At 38.8% G+C, this 17934-nt stretch overlaps 1 protein-coding gene across 1 annotated transcript in view; it reads left to right on the top strand.

The window, feature by feature from the left end:
* Positions 1-518: 518 nt before the first annotated feature.
* LOC103772231 (protocadherin-23-like) overlaps positions 519-17934 on the top strand; it is a gene marked incomplete at its 3' end in the record, with an annotated part of 43828 nt that continues 26412 nt past the window's right edge. Inside the window, exons 1-3 of the mRNA XM_008939558.1 lie at positions 519-539; positions 1192-1383; positions 6557-6788. Of these exons, the coding sequence (XP_008937806.1) occupies positions 519-539; positions 1192-1383; positions 6557-6788 (445 nt within the window). The remainder of the gene's footprint in view (positions 540-1191; positions 1384-6556; positions 6789-17934) is intronic.

The raw sequence follows: 17934 nt of genomic DNA, 5'->3' as shown, positions 1-17934 counted from the left end.
ACAGATATTTAATCCTAGCCAAACCTTGTCTTCTTCAGCCTAAAGAAGCCCAGATCCCTCAGCCTCTCCTCATGCAGGGCTCTTGTATATGATATTGACAGAACATACTGCTATGGTAAGCATTTATTAAAATGTTTGAAAAGGTATATTGATTTCTGTCTTCCCCCAGGTGTGTAAAAAGAAAAATATTAGTGTTAGGAAAAAACCTTCAAATATGGTCTGTATTGGAATTTAAAAATCACCTGATGATTTTAAATTATTGGGTTTTTATACTTCCTAGACTAGTTTCAATGCCTTAACCACACACTGCGTTAAAGAGCATTGACCTCCTACTATTTGTGTAATACCTGTGAGTCCTTTAAAAGCCAGCTGAAGGAAGGTGGTGCAGCATCCTGAAAGTCATACCAGGCTTTCGCGTCTTCTTTGGGGTTCACAGCAGATTTCACGCTGCTTTTTAGATGTACTTCATATAGCTGAGAAGAGCAGATGTTAAGTTTGTCATTCAGCAATGACATGACATGCAAGACTACATTGGCAAGGTAATTGTCTCTCACAGGGACTTGCTGCAGTCTGTGCACCCCTTGCTTTGTGCTGTGCACGCATGTGGTGGTTACATTCAGTTGTGTTGGTAGAGCTCTGGCTCCTTGGAGAGAAGGCTGGAAACCCCTTGTCCTTAATTTGTATGGATCAACGTATCACCAATCCCTCTTCTGAATTAAACCTAAGTTAAGGTCTGGGTAAACTAGAAAATACATTAGGTAAGAATGTCCTGCAGCACTTTTCTGATTTGTGTGATATAGCTTTCTTAAGAGCTACTTCCACTGGTAAAAATAACACAAAGGGAAAGTAACTTAAGGTATGGCCTACTGGGACTCTTACAGTCCTGGGAAGTCTACTTGATTGAGATAATTATTGACAGATAAACAAGTAATGTTGCAAACACATCTAATCGATTGTACATGCTTGTTGCACTAATTACAGTCAGTAGCTGAGTCATTATTTTACAAACTGCAGACCAACAGTTTTGTCAATTAGCTAAGCTGTTAGGTAGCAGAGTGTGTTGGTATTTGTGTGTATGCATATTTGGTTTTACAAGACAAACAGATAACTTTAAAACAAAGTATCAGTGACACTTGAATGAATAATAGTTTCACTGGCTTCATTTTTTTTATCTCTGTTGTTTCCCTGCAGGTCAAGGCAACAGATGCAGATGCTGACCGGTTTGGTGAAATTGAGTATTTTCTTTATGATGGATTTCATTATTATGAAAAATCGAAAGCCTTCCAGATTGACCCACGTACTGGTCAGATCTGTGTGTCTCAAGATATTGACAGAGAAGCTGATCCAACCACTTATGATCTCTTAGTAAAAGCTACAGATGGGGTAAGTTTCACCTTTTCCATGTTACCAGATTTGTGAATGCATTTGTAGATTTGGGTGTGCTGTGTACTTTTAAATGAGAATGCAATGAGTATGTAAAAATTGCATGAATTTGTATAATATTTCTTATCCCTATAGAGGGCAGAAAGTGACACTTCATGAACCATAGATCTTGACCCAAATTGATAAAATTGTCTGAAATCCCCAATTACTCCTAAACAAGTTATTGAAAGCCATTTCTAGGATGTATTACTCTCTGCTGATTTTCCTTCTCCTCTTGGAACCAGTGAGCTCCAGTTTACCTCCTCCTGAGGTGACCTCAAGATGACTGCAGCAGTAGTAAACCAGTAACTTGTGCTGGAGCTGCATGGCTTCTGTGTGTGCCAGTGATTTTCCTGGATAATGTCCTTGTCCTTTATAGCTAGCTGACACTATTGCTGCTGCTGTGGCTGGGTGCAACCTCCTTGCAGCAGTGTGTCTGAAAGTTTTCCCACTTCACAATATGTGGCACGTGAAGAGGATATCCATGGTACAGCGAGGAGCAAGGGCAGGGTAGTTGTACATGACTAATATAGTCCATTTCAGATCTCTGTTTGGCAAGGAAGATGGGAAGGCATTTGCAGTGGGAATATGTTGATATGTCTTGGTGTGGACGCTTTGTCTACCTAGTGTCAGAAAATTTTGGTAGCACAACTCCTAAAAGAGAGTGGAAGAAAACAATTCCTGGGTTCATCTTGTTATGAAAGTATCCAAAGGCAATTTGCAATGAGAGGCCTGGAAGGAGATCAGCTGCTACTGTTCTTAATTTTCTTCAGCTTTAATAGTGGACTGTGAAGAATGAACCTGAAACAAAAGGTTACTAGCTTGCTTGAAGTGTCACAGCGAGCAAAAGGAAACTTTAAAAAATGAAATGTTATCTTTTAAAAATTTTCAGTATACCTGAACTTATATTGAGCCACTCTCCACCTTTACACCAGAATTATAATAGGATATTTTCTCTCTTGGCATTCTGCTGCTGATTTTGATGGATTGAAGACAGGTGTGGGGTTCAAAGAAGAGGTTATGATCAAGAGAAAAATGTGTACAGAAAGGACAGAGGAAGAGTGAAGGGTCACTGTTGACAAAGAAGGGGGAGAGAAAGGAGAAAGAAAGACAATAACAAAGTTAATTAGGAATGAGAAGGAAAAGAAAGTATTTTGCAGGTGGTGCTTGGTTTATTTTACAGCAAAGTATTGATTTCCTCCACCTGCTTGTGCCTTCTCCATTACATGGTTTTGGAACTTGTTGATCATGTCTTTTATGCTTTACGTAGAAAGTGTAATGGGAGAATTGAAACTGCATGCAAGGGCCTGTGGCAAGGCAAGTGGAAAACAGATTCTGTTAAGCTGGTGTTAAATAAACATCCTGTGAGAGCTTGTGGGAGCGTTCCCACTGATGAAGTGGGGACAAGGCTGATCAGAATATTAGTATTAGTCTTCTCAGTTGGCAGCACCAGTCTTAGTCCCAAAGTCAGTTCACATACACATTCAGTACTCCTCCTCAAAATGCTTTTATATGAAAAGAAATAATGTAGCTAGGCTTGCAAAAAGGTGTTTGCACTGAATCCCACAGCATCTACATCTAGCCTCTGCCTGAACCTGTGGCAGACTGAGAGCAACTCCAGTCGTGAGGGTGACCCTCCTGTGATTCACATGCCGGCTCCGCCTGGGACAACCCCTGTTCAGATTACACCCTTAGTCACAACAGCTGTATTTATCCACTTGTGACAGATCAGAAACGGTTTCAGCAGGCATTTGGGGAATCTTTGCATTTGCAGTCAGCTGAAAAAAATCTTGCAATGATGTTAAAACTGTAATTCAATCTTTTTTTCTCTTTCTGGAGAAGAAGTAAGATCAGATGAGGGTATATTGTGTGGGGAACCACAAGCCCTTGAGAGATCTAAATCAGACATGCTGTGAAATCAAAACTTGTAAAAGGAATATATGGAAAACCAGGAATTCTAATAGAAGTATGTGCGTGTTTCCAAAGTGGTGTAGGGGAAAAGATGAGTACTTTTTGTTTGTTTGTTTAAATATATGCAAAATAGGTCAGATAAGCTTTAATTCTCCTGTTTGGTGCTTTTGTTTGCTTTCACAACGTGACTGAAATAGACACTCCACTGTGTGTTCTTCCCTATTTGCTTAGGGGTCTCCAGACTACTACATATGTAAATTTATGCTGCTTTTCATACAGGAAACCTTTTTTTAACAGCAGACATTTTTTGCTGCTGTATGGTGGCAAATTTTATTGCTATGGATCATGCATAGTTCAATCATTTTGTTTATACATTTGCATTTTTTCTGATGCCCATTATCTCTCCTTTTCTCTCAACTAAATAAACAGCAATGACCTGTCACAATCCAGAGAAATTTAACTGAAATAATGCTAATTTAAATTCTGTCTAGTAGCATCTTCACTGTCTGCTTACAAACAACAGCTGTCTGGCCTTCAAAGCCAAAATCTGAGTTGCACCATCTTGGGGTTGGTGCATAATGAAGGGCATTCAGGAGTGTCCAGCCTTGACACTGGGAGGAGCTGGTCCACAGAATTTTCTTCAAAAGCTGGGGAAGACTGGATGACCTGTGCTTGTGAGAGCTGCTACCAGGCATGGATCAGTTCCAGCAGCAAACATCTCTGTAGGTAACAGGACATGTGCCAGTGTACTGGCTCTCTTCATCTGTGTGGCAAGAAGCTTCAAAACCAGCAGAGAACAGGCAGGACGTTCTTCCACTCTGTCCCCTACCAGTGTAAGAGGTATAAGAGCCACATCTGGAAGAGCTACATCTGTATAGCTTACTGAAAGTCCAGAGGTTTTGGGTTGGGTTTTTTTTTGTGTTCTCTTTGCAGAGTGGACTGTTTTGTTTTCTCCAAGTGGGGTTCTTGAGTTCTGTGATAGCACTGCCCTCTAATGATGATCTGAAGGCTGCCGTTGGGTGGTAGTGGGAGGCAATTAAATCTTCTGAGCTTAACACTAATCAATTGGTGATGAAAAGGATCATTATTATATCTTTTATAAGGAATGTTAAGTCCTCAGTTTTTTAGGTGCTACATAATCATTGCAAAAGGTTAAATTTACCATTGGCAGGTGTATTAGTGACTATCCACGCTGCTTATCCAGTTTTCCTTTTTTTACACTGAAGCATTTGAAACTTAGAGATAAGCAGTTGACACTCACAGGCAGAGCTTCTGAAGAAGTTAAGGCTTTTGAAATAACCAACGACGCCTCTCCATTTTGACAGATTAGAACTTCACAGTGACATATCTTTTAGGTTTAACCATAAAAAAAAAAAGAAAAAGAGAGAAAAAGAAAATCTGTCTTCATGTCAGAGTACCTGTATATCTATCAGTTTAATTTGGAACAAAAAATTGACAGCACAGTTCACTGACAGAAATGTTAAGGGTCTGTAATAGAAATCTTGACAGATTAAGTGTTTTATAGCATCAAGAGAAATGATGCTGTTTGAATAGCTTTGCCTCTTTCTACTTATTAATCTAAAGGGTCTCTCCAAAAAAAAAAAAAAATTTTTTTTTTTTTGAGACATGATAAAGAGATGTACTAATAACTTTGTTTTCACACAAATTTGGTCTTGTAAAATAAAAGTATTACATGTGATTGTTTTGACTTTGTAGTATTACGTCCATTTTTTTCCATGGAACATAGAACTCTCTGGAATCTGATAAGCCATTGTGATTGTGACTTTTTGTTGCATCAAATGGCGCAACAGTCGTTAAAAATACTTGAACATGTGAGAAAAGGCATTTCAAAATGAACTGTGACTTTCTGTTGCTCGTAACATGTTTTTACAAATGTAATTTTCTGTCAGCAGCAGACTTGTGTAAATCAGCTTTCATATTTTGTAAGATCTACTATGTTGTGCGTGCTTCTAAGGAGATGAGAATCATCCGTGTGGTTAGAGATAGAAGTAATTTGTTCCTTCTCACTTGGGATGATACTTTTTTAAAAAAAAAAAATCGTAGCCAGAGCAAGAACTGGGCCATAAACAGTTAATGGCTGACACTCGTATGCAGAAAGAAGTTATTCCAGCTTTACTAGACCACCACAGTCAGCTGATGGGCATGTGTTTCTGGAGTAGAAAGCCCTGACTTTTATCTGTGAAAGACTATCATAGAATCATGCAATGGCTTAGGTTGGAAGAGAGCCTAGAGATCATCTAATGCAACCTCCCTGCCATGGGCAGGGATGCTTCTCAACTGGACTAGGTTGCTCAAGGCTTCATCCAGCCTGGCCTTAAACGTCTCCAGGGAGGAGGCGTCCACAACCTCTCCGGGCAACCTATTCCAGAGCTTCATCACCTTTGTACTGACAAACTTCTTCCTGAGATCTAGTCTAAACCTACTCTCCTTCAGTTTAAAATCATTTTCCCTTGTTCTGTCGCTGCATACTCTTGTGACAAGTCCCTCTGCAGCCTTCCTGGAGGTTCCCTTCAGGTATTGGAAGGCAATTATAAGATCCCCCTGGCGTCTTCTCTTCTCCAGGCTGAACAATCCCAGTGCCCTCAGCCTATCCTCATAGCAGAGATGCTCCAACCCCTGGATCAACTTTGTGATCCTCCTCTGGACTTGTTCCAACAGGTCTATGTCCGTTTTATGGTGGGGACCCCAGAACTAGGTGCACTATTCGAGGTGGGGTCTCACAAGAGCAAGAGTAAAGCGGAAGGATGGATCACCTCTCTTGATCTGCTGGCCACGCCCCTCTTGATGCATCCCAGGATCTGGATGGCCTTGTGGGCTGCAGGAGCACACTGCTGGCTCACGCTGAGTACGTGATGTGGAGGTGATTACAGTAACAACAAGTGAGGTTAGACTAGTAAGGATTTGACATGTGGTGCTCATTAGTACTAAGTAAAATAACTTCGTGTTCAGGACTCACCATTGTAAGAAGTTGAACTTCGTCAGCCCAGAGGAGTTCTGAGCATGCTGCTTGCCTAAGTGCAATATTTTGGAGTGTTACAGGCACTGTACATTGCTTTTAACAGACATTTTAATTGCTCAATATTGTTGCAGCTTGTTCAGTTTCCTAATGATGGGCTGAAGCCAGATGGGCCTCATTCTATTGTGTACACTTTTAAAATTGACTTTGCTTTTTGTTTTTATTCTTTTTTGATTCATCCAACAGGGTGGACTGAGTGCCCAAGCTTTTGTTCGCATCGAGATAGAAGATATTAACGATAACCAACCTGTTTTTGAACAAGCCACATATGTGACAAGCATCAGCAGTCACACACAGCCAGGAACAGAGATCCTCAATGTTGTTGCCACCGACAGAGATTCAGGAATATATGGCATTGTCACATACGAACTGGTCCCAGGAGAATTTTCTTCTTTTTTCACAGTGGATACATCCACAGGTAATGTAGGAGTCTATGATTTAGAAAGGCTATAAATATACAATTGTACAACTTAGTTTCTGCTGGAAAATAATCCTAGGGGGAGATGGAGGATTTAGGTTTGACGTGAAACCCTTGCATTCATTGGAATAAACAGTACATGCCAGTACTATACAGGACAACAAGTATACCACTTGCCCACTATTTTCAGCTGTAAATCTATTCATTGTTGTAAAAATAATCAAAACATTATTTTAAAAAATATCTGAATTCTTGAAATGTTTAGGTCTTACTTTTGAGGAGTAATAAAAGACCCTTCAAGATGCTTGTCCTTTCCTTTCATCTCTCTGTTTCTGTCCTAATTTTTTTTCCCCACGTTGTGTTGGAATAAGTCCCCATTCTGCTCACAATCCTACAATATCCAGTCGTGTTTGACCCAGTGGTTAGCTTTGTATGTGTCTTTTTATGTCCTGATGTCATAGTCCTTCAGTGTTCTGGAGAGACTTTCAAGGAAGGCGTGACAACGAGAGCAAGAAAACAAGTACGGCAAAAGCAAATCTATGTGAATTTTTCCAAAAGCAGGTTGAATCTCACAGATTCAATTACTTTTCCCATAAAGCAGCCCTTGTAGTCTGCTTTCTAACCTTAAAATAATTATCAATCTCAGCTGTAAGGAACATAGGCAGTGTATCTACAAATGTCCATGATGTCTTTGAGGGTGTGGTTAGCTAAACTGCAGCTACCATTTTAGCTAGGAGCCAGCCCTGGAGAATGAATGTATCCTGAGCAGTGGTTTTGCTTTGTGATGGTCACAGCACAGGAGATTGTTTCATATGTTTGAAGAACTTTTCAGGCTGTTATATGTGTATACATTAGCTGATGGCATACGAGATCTTGTAAGGCTCTGTTCTTTCAAAATGGTGCCTAGCTTCACTTTCTTACATGGTTCCCAAAATCTTGTGATGAGCAGAAGAAACAATTTTAATCTTAGGAAGTTGATCTGTTTGTCTTGGCTATTTCAGAATGTATTTAACTGTGGACTTTTAACTGCCTGTCCAATCAGATTCTCTGGGGCATAACTGTTGCCAAAAACAGATCAATCAATTAGGGAGCTGCATCACCACAGGCATTTAACAGTCATTTTAAAACTGTCCCAGCAGGCTGATCAGAGCAAGCCCCTGTGGATCACGCTAGCAGCGCTGGCTTTGCAGCAGTCTTTTCTTTTTTGAAAGACTTCTTCCTTGGGTTGTGACCTTTTGGCCTCTTTTTCTAGTTTTGACACATTGTATAGGAAAAATGTCATGCTTAATAATGAAAACCATATACGTTTATAAGTTACTAATATGTTGTGGATCTCTCATGGTGTTTTATCAAAGGCAGACCAAATTCAGGGTGAAGTTGCTCGAGGTCATTATTGCTGACATGTCATGATGAGAAGAGCATTTAGGTCAGAGACAAAATTCCCAATGCTGTAGTGCTTGGAATCTGGTTGCATTTAATCAGGTCTCCTGGGTAATTCACAAGGTCACACTCCGTCTAATTTTAACTTATTAATATTAATGGTGTGTGGTGTTTTTTTTTTTTCTGAAGAATTTACTTTTTCCTTTTATATTCTTCAGTGTCTACCTACAATAATGGTTATGCTCAGTCATTGGCAAGCAGAATGATTTTTAAACTCTTGGTAAAAATAAGCATTATAAACAACACAATCATTTAAGTGGCCAACTGTTCACACATTTTGCAATCTTTGTTCAAAAGATGGGGGGATGAAATAGGTGGCTCACTGTTAGGGCACAGATTTTGAGCTCTTCCTCCTACATTCTTGTTAGGACAAAGGCAATTTCCAGTCTGTTGTGCTAAAGCTGCCTTCATATGGTCTGACACGTCTCAATTTAGAAGTGTCTCTCTGATGGTTATGTAAGAGACTTTATCTAGTTATATGGGCTGCATTTTGTGAACAGATGGCAACAGACAAGTATGACAAGAAACATGAATTCTTCAGGAGGTGGATCCCCAAACCCATAAGCCAGACAAGATGACTTATGAAAATCAGTGCAGTCTTATTGAGTTATGTTCATTGTAGCCCTTAGCATTATATGTGGAAGAGGACAAGTATTTTCAGTATTATGAGATTTAAATTAGTAGATGTTTGTCATGTAAAACTACAACACATTAAAATCATGTGCAAGATGATGCTGTTTACTATAAGAGTATGTAATTTCTATTTTATGACACCTAGGTCATGGATTTGAAAATTTGTCTCATTGTAGTTTTCTTCAGGCGTGTTTTGGAGTGTTGCACTTAAAATGAATCTTTAGTGAGAATGGAGAAAAAAGAATAGTCCAAATGCATAAAATAATAAAATCTGTAACTGAAATTCTTTATGGCTAGGTCTTGCTTCTGTCTGTTGCTTTGTTAAAGCAATTGTGTGTTTTGAGAAAGCCTTTAGCTTTGCATAGTGAACTGTGTTCACAAGACAGGGTACCATACCAGCTGGTCACCCACTGACTGTATAGAGCCATGTCAATGGTGTTTTTGAAACACAGATACTATGAGGCTGAGCCACATCCAAGCTCCTTGAAGGGGCTCCATCGTTTGTTTCAAGCACTGTGACATGTGGGTGTCATATATAAATTCAGTGTGAAGGAAGATACCTTCAATGAGCAGATAGATGTTCCATTAAAAAGTTCTTTTAATTCTAAACAAATCTTTATTATTGATATTTGTTTGCTATTTTAGCTTTCAGATACTGCATTTATTGTTTGTGATATGCTCTTATACTTGTAAATAACATTTTTGTTTCTCTTTGAGAAAAAATTTAAGTATTTTTCATTTGATTGATGGTAGACTATCCACAAGAAAAACCACTTTAAGAACTATGTAACTAGAAAAATGTATGGATATGGAACTATAAACCAGTTCCTTTGCTAGTTCGTGACTCTTGCTATTGTTTGTTCCTAGTGTTGGTGTAAACAACATCTTGGCTTCATTATGTTTCCTTTTGTAGATATCTGATCCATGCATGATCTATGAACAGCACTCATGAACTGTTTAGAACAGAGCAAGTGAAGAGCTCTGCTGGCTAAGGAACTGAGCTATGTTTGTTGATTTTCCCATTGTTACCTAACAAGCTATCTGGACAGTGTATTTATAGCTATGGCTGAGCAGGTAATTAAAAATGTAAGTCACAGGGTACAATCATAAGTGTGGCAGAAAACCTATACAGTGCTTAACTTCAAGACTTTGGAATTAACAATTTCATTTATAAACTTTCATTATGTTACAAGCATTAATATTTTCTTTAACCCAAGGGCATATAACTCTTTTTTCTATTGATCTTAGTGATACCCTTCTTGAGAGCTGGATAAGAAGATTTTACTGTAGCCCTGGTCCAACCGGTCCAACTAAGCTGTTTCAAATCAACAGAATTAATAATGGTCTTTGAAAATTACTTTAGTACAGCGTGACTTCATGTGTCAGTTTTCAGGTAAATGGTCTGTTCATATTCTTTGAACAGATCCCTTAGCTAGTCACTGTGTGCAGAGAAAACTCCCATGAAAATAAAATGCAGCAGCTGTTGGTTTATGTTCATTTGAAGGTATTAGTGATATAAATCTAGCATGAAAAGGATGCAGAGAAAGTGGCATTTGCACAGTGTGCATTACAGCAGTATAAGCGTTTAATTTAGATCGTTTCTTTTGACTATATAAGATATTTAGGCTTGTGTTTCTGAGAGTCCTACCTAAATCAGATGCCTAAACGAGAGGCTATGACCTTCCTCCTTTGTATGTTACTGAGAACGTTTCGGGGTGTGTGAGGTGTTGAGTGGCTGGACACCAGGTGCCAATCAAAGCTGCTCTTTCACTCCTCCTCAACAAGGGGGTGAAAATACAATGAAAGGTTTGTAGGTCAAGTTAAGGGCAGGGAGAGATCACTCACCAGTTACTGTCACAGGCAAACAGACATGGCTTGAGGAAAATGAATTTATATTCAATCAAATCAGAGTAATGAGAAATAAAACAAAAACTTAATCCACCTTCCCTACCCCATTCCTCCCAGGCTTAACTCCTGATTTCTCTGCCTCCCCTCCCTGAGCAGCACAGGGGGACAAGGAATGGGGGTTGTGGGTCAGTTCATCACACACTGTCTCTGCTACTCCACACACTCTTGCCCCACTCCAGTGTAGGGTCACTCCCACAGGAGATGGTCCTCCATGAGCTTCTCCAGCACGAGTCCTTCCCATGGACTGTAGTTCATCATGAACTGCTCCAGCATGGGTCTGGGTCCCCTGGGGGGTCACAAGTCCTGACAGCAAACCTGCTCTGGTGTGGGCTCCTCTTCCTGCAGATCCACAGATCTCACCTGAAGCCCGTGTGAATGGGCATCCCATAGGGTCCACCATGAACCTCCATGCATGGCAGGGGGATCTCTGCTCCAGTGCTTGAAGCACTTCCTGCCCCTCCTTCTTCACTGACCTTGGTGTTTGCAGAGTTGTTTCTCTCACATATTCTCAGTCCTCTCCTCTGGCTGCAGTTGCACAGCATGGTTTTTTTCCTTCTTAAATATGTTATCACAAAGGCACCACCACTGTTGCTGGTGGTCATGGCCGTGGCCAGTGGCAGGTCCATCTTGAAGCTGGCTCCATCAAACATGAGGGAAGCTTCAGCTTCCTCACAGAATCCACCAGCATTACTAAAACCTTGTCATGGAAACCCAGTACAGTGAGGAATCGGGTGATCTTTCTATTGACTTGATGTTACTTAGATCAACCTTTTGTCATAATACTATCTGTTACTTATTTATGCCAAAAAATACACACTGAGTACAACAGACAAGCCTTGTTAAAAGTGCTGGTCAGTAGTTTAGCATTAGTATTTTTTCTTTTCAGCACAAAAGTATAGCTTCTGAAAAATGAGCATTGTTTAGAGGAAATTCTGACTTGCTAAAAAAATAATTAATTTTCTTTAAGATTCATTCTGATTTTTTTTTTTTTAACAGAGTAGCACAGAGCATCATGCAGCTAAAATGACCTTTAAGATTCATTCTGATGTATAGGATCTTAGTCAGTATAGGATCTTAGTCTGTTGCAGAAGAATAAAAGCAGGAATACACCTGAATGCCACAGAAATTTAAGAATATAAGAATTATTAACTTAATTGGCCAAAAGGCAGATTTAAGTCTAGCATCTTAGCTCTTTAACATTGGCTGGTAATGGATGCAAAAAGAGGGGTGAAGTGTAGAGCTTGTGCAGAACAACACTGATATTTTTCTTGTTTTGGCAGTGTGCAATTTAGTGCTGTAGTACTTCCATTACTGTACTATGGCACCATATGTAAATGGAATTTAATGTCAAACTGACTTAAAATAAATGCTTTGACTTGATTCAGAGCATCAGAATAGATTAATTCCAGTAAAGGATGTTGACAAGTTCTGTTTTATTGAAGAAAATGGAAATGTTGTTTAGAAATCATATCTTAGGAGATTTTAATTGCATGAAAGGTTTGTTTGTGGTTTTGTTTTTGTTTTTTAATTACAATACAGGTTAAAACAAAAGTTGAAATACCGACATTTATCTTTTCTTTAAAAAAAATCAAACTTTGTGTAGTTAACTCAATGCATTATACAATGTTTAATATATAGCAGATTGTAGTATGCATCGAAGTAAAATGGGGATGCATCCTTTCTAAAGAAAACAAGGCCATTTTTATGATGATTAATGATGTTTTCACATGGTATTTTAGGAAAAAATAGTTTATTTTTAAACTACTTTTGGCATTTTCATACAGCATGTAGTACATTTGCCAAGCATATGAAGAGGTTCACATAAATAACATTTAAAATTAGGAGTATTTTATTTTGGAACATTCTGAGGCCACTTGTTCTTTTTAACTGCAGTTTCTTCCATTACTGTTCTTCTGGTCTTTCATATGAAATTGATAGCATATTCAGAATGGTGCAAATCAGAGGCGTATGTCTGAGACATTGCTGTATCTCACTAAGTTCTCATGTTTGAAGAATTTTGTTTGAGTTGTCATAAAGGAAGAATTAGTGGTCTCAGGTGAGTAATTTGTGGGCATTTACAGTCACTGATCTCTCATCTAATGAGAAGTCTAAGAGAAAGAATATCAGAGAAAGTATATTCTGCTTGAAGCACACAATATTTGCTGTAATAAAAGTGAGAGTGCAGAGTTTGGCCCTAAAAGAAAGCTGTGTAGCAGAGCATCATGAAAAAGTATCCATAGTGCTAGCTCTTAGTGTATGTGCTTTTTTTATGAATAAAATCCAACAGAATCAACCATTGCAGAGAAAAATTCCTACAATACAATGCAAAGTATTTACAAAAATGCTTCTGCCCACCCTCCTTTCTTGTAGTTAAGTCAATGTCAGATCTCAGATACAAAAAATGAGACAAAGAGTGAACTCCCATGGCACTGAACAGATAATGTGGGCTGATAACATGAAAGATGGAGAAAAGGAAAAAATTATGCCCAGACATCCAATTTTGGAGGAGCGGAATAATGTGAGGCTTGTACAGTAAAATTAAGACAATAAACACTTGTCTTTGATAGAGGCTTGTGTGGGTCTTAAGTACAGATCTGCTTAATGAACTTCATGTTCTCAGTTTACCTACAAAAAAGAAGAAAGTGGCAGGTCACACAAAGAGCAGGCAGCCTTGGCAAAATGACTTCATGCCGTTGAAGTGTTAAAATTAACGTAGTAGGGGAGTTCATGTAGTAGAAAATCAACTTGTGAAGATAAAGATGAGCATCTGGAATGCTTCTTAATGCTCTTAATATAAGAAACATTTTCTATTTTTTTTGAGATATCGTGCTTACGTTAGGCTTCATTCTGTATCTGTGCTGGAAAAATGCATCTTCTGGTACAGTGCCTTCAAAGAAATACCATCTCAAGTTACCATGGAACTTGAGTCTTATTTCCAAGTTATTCATTGGGCTATTTTTGGATATTCAGGCTAGTGGCTTTATTGAAAAAAAGTCCTTGATTAAAAAGATGTTTTTGGAAGACATCAATAAGCTAAACAAAGGTAACCTGGTGGGATGGTGCAGCAGTGCTGGAGCTGTGTGGGTTGTGTAGGGTTTTTTTTAGGTTCTCTCTTTGTCTTGGACAATGCAGCAGTTCACCAGGCCAGAGTTCTCTTTGTACGCAATCAGGCAACAAACATACTCTTGAGTTACTATTATGTCAGATCAAAGGAAACAGAACAAGGCAGAAACAAAGGAAATCTCCCTGCAAGAGCAAATTTTCAGTTATATGATGCTTTACTGACAAATGTGGTTTTGTTTTGTGGGTTTTTTTTAGTGTTTTTTGTTAAGGAAGAACTATTTAAACATGCAATAGTACAATACAGAGAAAACTGCATCAAAGTAATACTTGTTTTTTTTTCTGTATTTAGTTTTGATGTCCCAGGGTGAATCATAAAATCTTTGTTATGTTAACATTAGCGTTGTACTAAGCAAAAAAAACCAACCCAGACAACCCCACACCCTGCTCTTGTCCTGTGAAGTTTATAGTAGGTTGAAATAATGACACAGCAATGGATTAACGTGACAATTGGTCAGTTTAGTATCTCCTGTTTTCTTTTTAATATGTACTGTTGAAAATGAGATGTTTTGAAGAGCTGAATGTCAGATTTGACAATATGCTGAAGAATATGTAGCAGATGAAAATTTGAGGGTTTTTTAATGCTGACATTTAAAATTGGAGGAATAGAATCAGTGAAAATGTTTCATTTGACTTGAACATTAAAAATAAAGGAAATGAAGCAATAGATTCACAAAGTAAGCAAGGAACTGAATTCTCTTAACAGTTTAGCAATTACTGTGGTCACTGGGAAGACCTAGTTGAGTTCTTCTTTGGTTTGAGCAACGTCAGATCTTCTGGTGGGTGTTGTAATCACCTGATTAAAGTTGGAGTTGTTGGACTTTTTTTTTTTTACCCTATCAATATTTCTATAAGCATCTTTAGAAAGGAGGAGCAGCTTCCCTGCTCACAATAAGCACATGTAATGGGAATTTCATAGCTAAAGCATTGCCATTTCTTGCTAAGTGTAGAGTGTGAGGCCAGGCTGCTGCCAGCAGCTTGTTTGGAGTGTGACTGCCTGGCTTGCAGCTGGCAGGGGCACATTCAGCTTGCTTTGTGTGCTCTTCCTTGAGAGCTCATTCAATGAATTACTTCTTTTAGAACCAAAGTAGGGGTTTGGAAAGCTCTGAATGGGTCTGATCCTGCTTCTGTTTGCATACTTTTTCCTTAGGGATTCCTCATAAAATCAATAGGCAACCAAACTTTTAAAATGCAACAGTGTTAGCCAGTAGAGCCGTTGCTTTAAAAAATTTGCCTTCTTTAAACTTCCAGCTTCTCAAAACTATTGGAAAAAGCATTATGAATTTTGTTTGTCTGCAATCTTTCATGGATTTTGTGAGCTTTGTAAATAAGATTTTACCTACAAAATAAATAACTGTCACGATAACTTGTTTTGTAGCAAACTTTGAATCATGCATGGAAAACACTACTGAAATATTAATATTGCCTGCAATTACAATTTAAAAAAACCATCCAGGAGTTAGAGCATTTAAAATCTTGGTGATGTTCAGATAGCAAATAGACTGAACACTTCATCTAAAAATCGGGTAAGTCAAATATAAGTACTGGTGTATATTTTTAAGTCCAGTCCTCTAGCTTACTACTTCGAGTTGCAGAATTGTGTTTAAGCTTTTGATGGTTAGATGGCAGATGGGAAGGCTGAAAGAGGCCAGCTTTACATATTCATTCAGCTGCCTCTGAGCATTAGGAGCCACGTGACCTCCTAAACTAGTGGACTACACTCTCTGGAGACAAAAAAAAAATTGGCATCCCAGGTAGTGCATTGCAAGATTATCTGAAAAGTACTTGTGTAACGAAAAACTGAGCTTAGATGAATGATACAAAAACGCTCTAATACTAGACTCATTCCCTTTCTTGCCTGATATTGGAAGCTGATGCTTTGGTGGATATTTTACTTGTGAATAATGGAAATGCCTTAATTAGAAATCATATTTTGTGTGTTGATGAATACTTCCTGGCTCACTAAAATTGTCCATAACCTGTAGTATTTAAAATAGTAGTGCTATGCTTCTGAGCACAAGATGAAAGCTGTGTATATTACCTTATAGGTCCAGGTGCTGGTTCTTTATCTTGCAGACTATCAACTTGGTTGGATTTGGATGAAAGTCTATTCCAGAGCACTTCTTCTGCTAAGCAAAGTCTTGTGATTAAACACAGTATGTTTAAATAGTAGTGGTTTATTGGGTAAAGCAAAAGCCATACACAAGGAAGGCAAAAGAAGGAATTCATTCACCACTTGCCATCAGCAGGCAGCTGTTCAGCCATCTCTAGGAAAGCTGGACTCCATCACATGTTAACAGTTACTTTGGAAGACAAATGCCATCACCCCAAACAACACCCCCTTCCTTCTTCTTTCCCAAGCTTTATATGCTGAGCATGATGTCATATGGTAGGGAATGAATCTTTGGTCAGTTGGAGTCAGCCATGTCCCAGCTGTGCCCCTCCCAATGTCCTGTGCACCCCCAGCCTGCTTGCTGGAGGGGTGGTGTGAGAAGTAGAAAAGGCCTTGGCTCTGTGTCAGCACTGCTCATCACTGTGTTATCAACACCATTTTCAACACAAATCCAAACACATGGCCCCATACTACCTACTACGAAGGAAATTAACTCTATCCCAGACAAACCTAGCACATGTAGATAGGAGATTGATATACAGTCAGTTATTTACTGTGAAACCATGAAAATACTGAATACTTTCAAACGTGCAAGTAGACTTCTTATTCACTGAAATGCAAAACAGTGCTTGTGCCATCGAGATGAAGCTTTTCAAAGCTTTTTCCAATAAGCCAAAGCTGTGCATACTACATAGATTGTAAATAATGATATAATTCCTCATTATTTCTTTCCTTTCCCTGACAATTATTGAACCAGCTCTTTGAGCATTGCATTTTGCAGAATGTTGTTATGGTTACCATAAAAAATGCAGCTTTCCTAAAAAATATGCATTTTAAGCACACACAGATTGTTAAAACCAGAACCTAAATGTGCTGCTAAGATTAGAGAATGGTCAATGAGTCAGATATAGCTAAATAGAAATGTCAAGCAGAAACACCATCGTTCTTCCATAGAACAATGCTGGGTTTAATGTTAATGCAAAATCTACATCTCCTAACTGCATTCACCTCTGAGGATCACCCTGCTTATGCTCATCCTGAACGTTTTTCTGACACATACAAAGTGTGTGAAAAGCAAAGCTGTAGGTGTGTCTCCACACTGACAAGCTGGAGTGCTAGGTTGGGTGAGACACACTCTGACCAGGTCAGTGGCTCAGCACTGAGCTATCCACTATCAAACAGCAGGTCCAGGGGCCAGCTCTGAAGGTGAATTGAGGTGATGAACTATATGCACCCTTTTGCCATCTGCTTGCTGTCTGAGCTCTGTGTCAGGTCGTGCCAGCTGACCCATCCTGGGGCATTTGCTGAAGAAATACTGCTACCATTTGAAGTTGTTAGGGCGTTCAGTTTTGTGGTCTTAGAAAACACTATGGATAGCTGTTGATTTTATTCATCTTGCATTGTTCTGAAGATGCTTTTTTATTTCATGAACAAGGAGAAAAAAATGGAAGCTATTTGAAAGAGTACACATTACTAGGCAATCCAGAGTTTATTAGTGAAGTGAGTGCATCCTGATTTATGTCTCTGCTTCTACAGTGTTTGACTAGTGGAAAATGTTTTGTTTTCCTACAAATGGCTATAAATGTAGGGCTGGTTTTTATTTTGCTTACATCTGTAGAAAAACAGATACGCTTTCAAAGTGGTCAGCTTACAGGTATGTGTGGAAATCCTTTTGGGATTCCAGCATTATTTCTACCATACAAGAGTGAACTTAAGTTTGGTAATCTGTGCTCTTGTAAAGTTAGGACCGAACACAGGATCATAGAGAAGATCAGAAATATATTTTAAAAGAATATTATGTGTTTGCCCACCTCCTGCCTTTAACAGCACTTAACAGCTGACCTCCATATGTAGAGTGCATCTCCACAAAAATAAGAGCGGCAAAATCCAGCCCATGAGAAATTTTGTCATTGCCAGAGAATGGTGAGTGCT

Source organism: Merops nubicus, unplaced genomic scaffold, assembly GCF_000691845.1.
Source record: "Merops nubicus isolate BGI_N331 unplaced genomic scaffold, ASM69184v1 scaffold7904, whole genome shotgun sequence".
Taxonomy (NCBI): Eukaryota; Metazoa; Chordata; class Aves; order Coraciiformes; family Meropidae; genus Merops; species Merops nubicus.
Note: the sequence above shows the minus strand (reverse complement) of the source record. Positions and strands in the feature narration are given on the sequence as shown.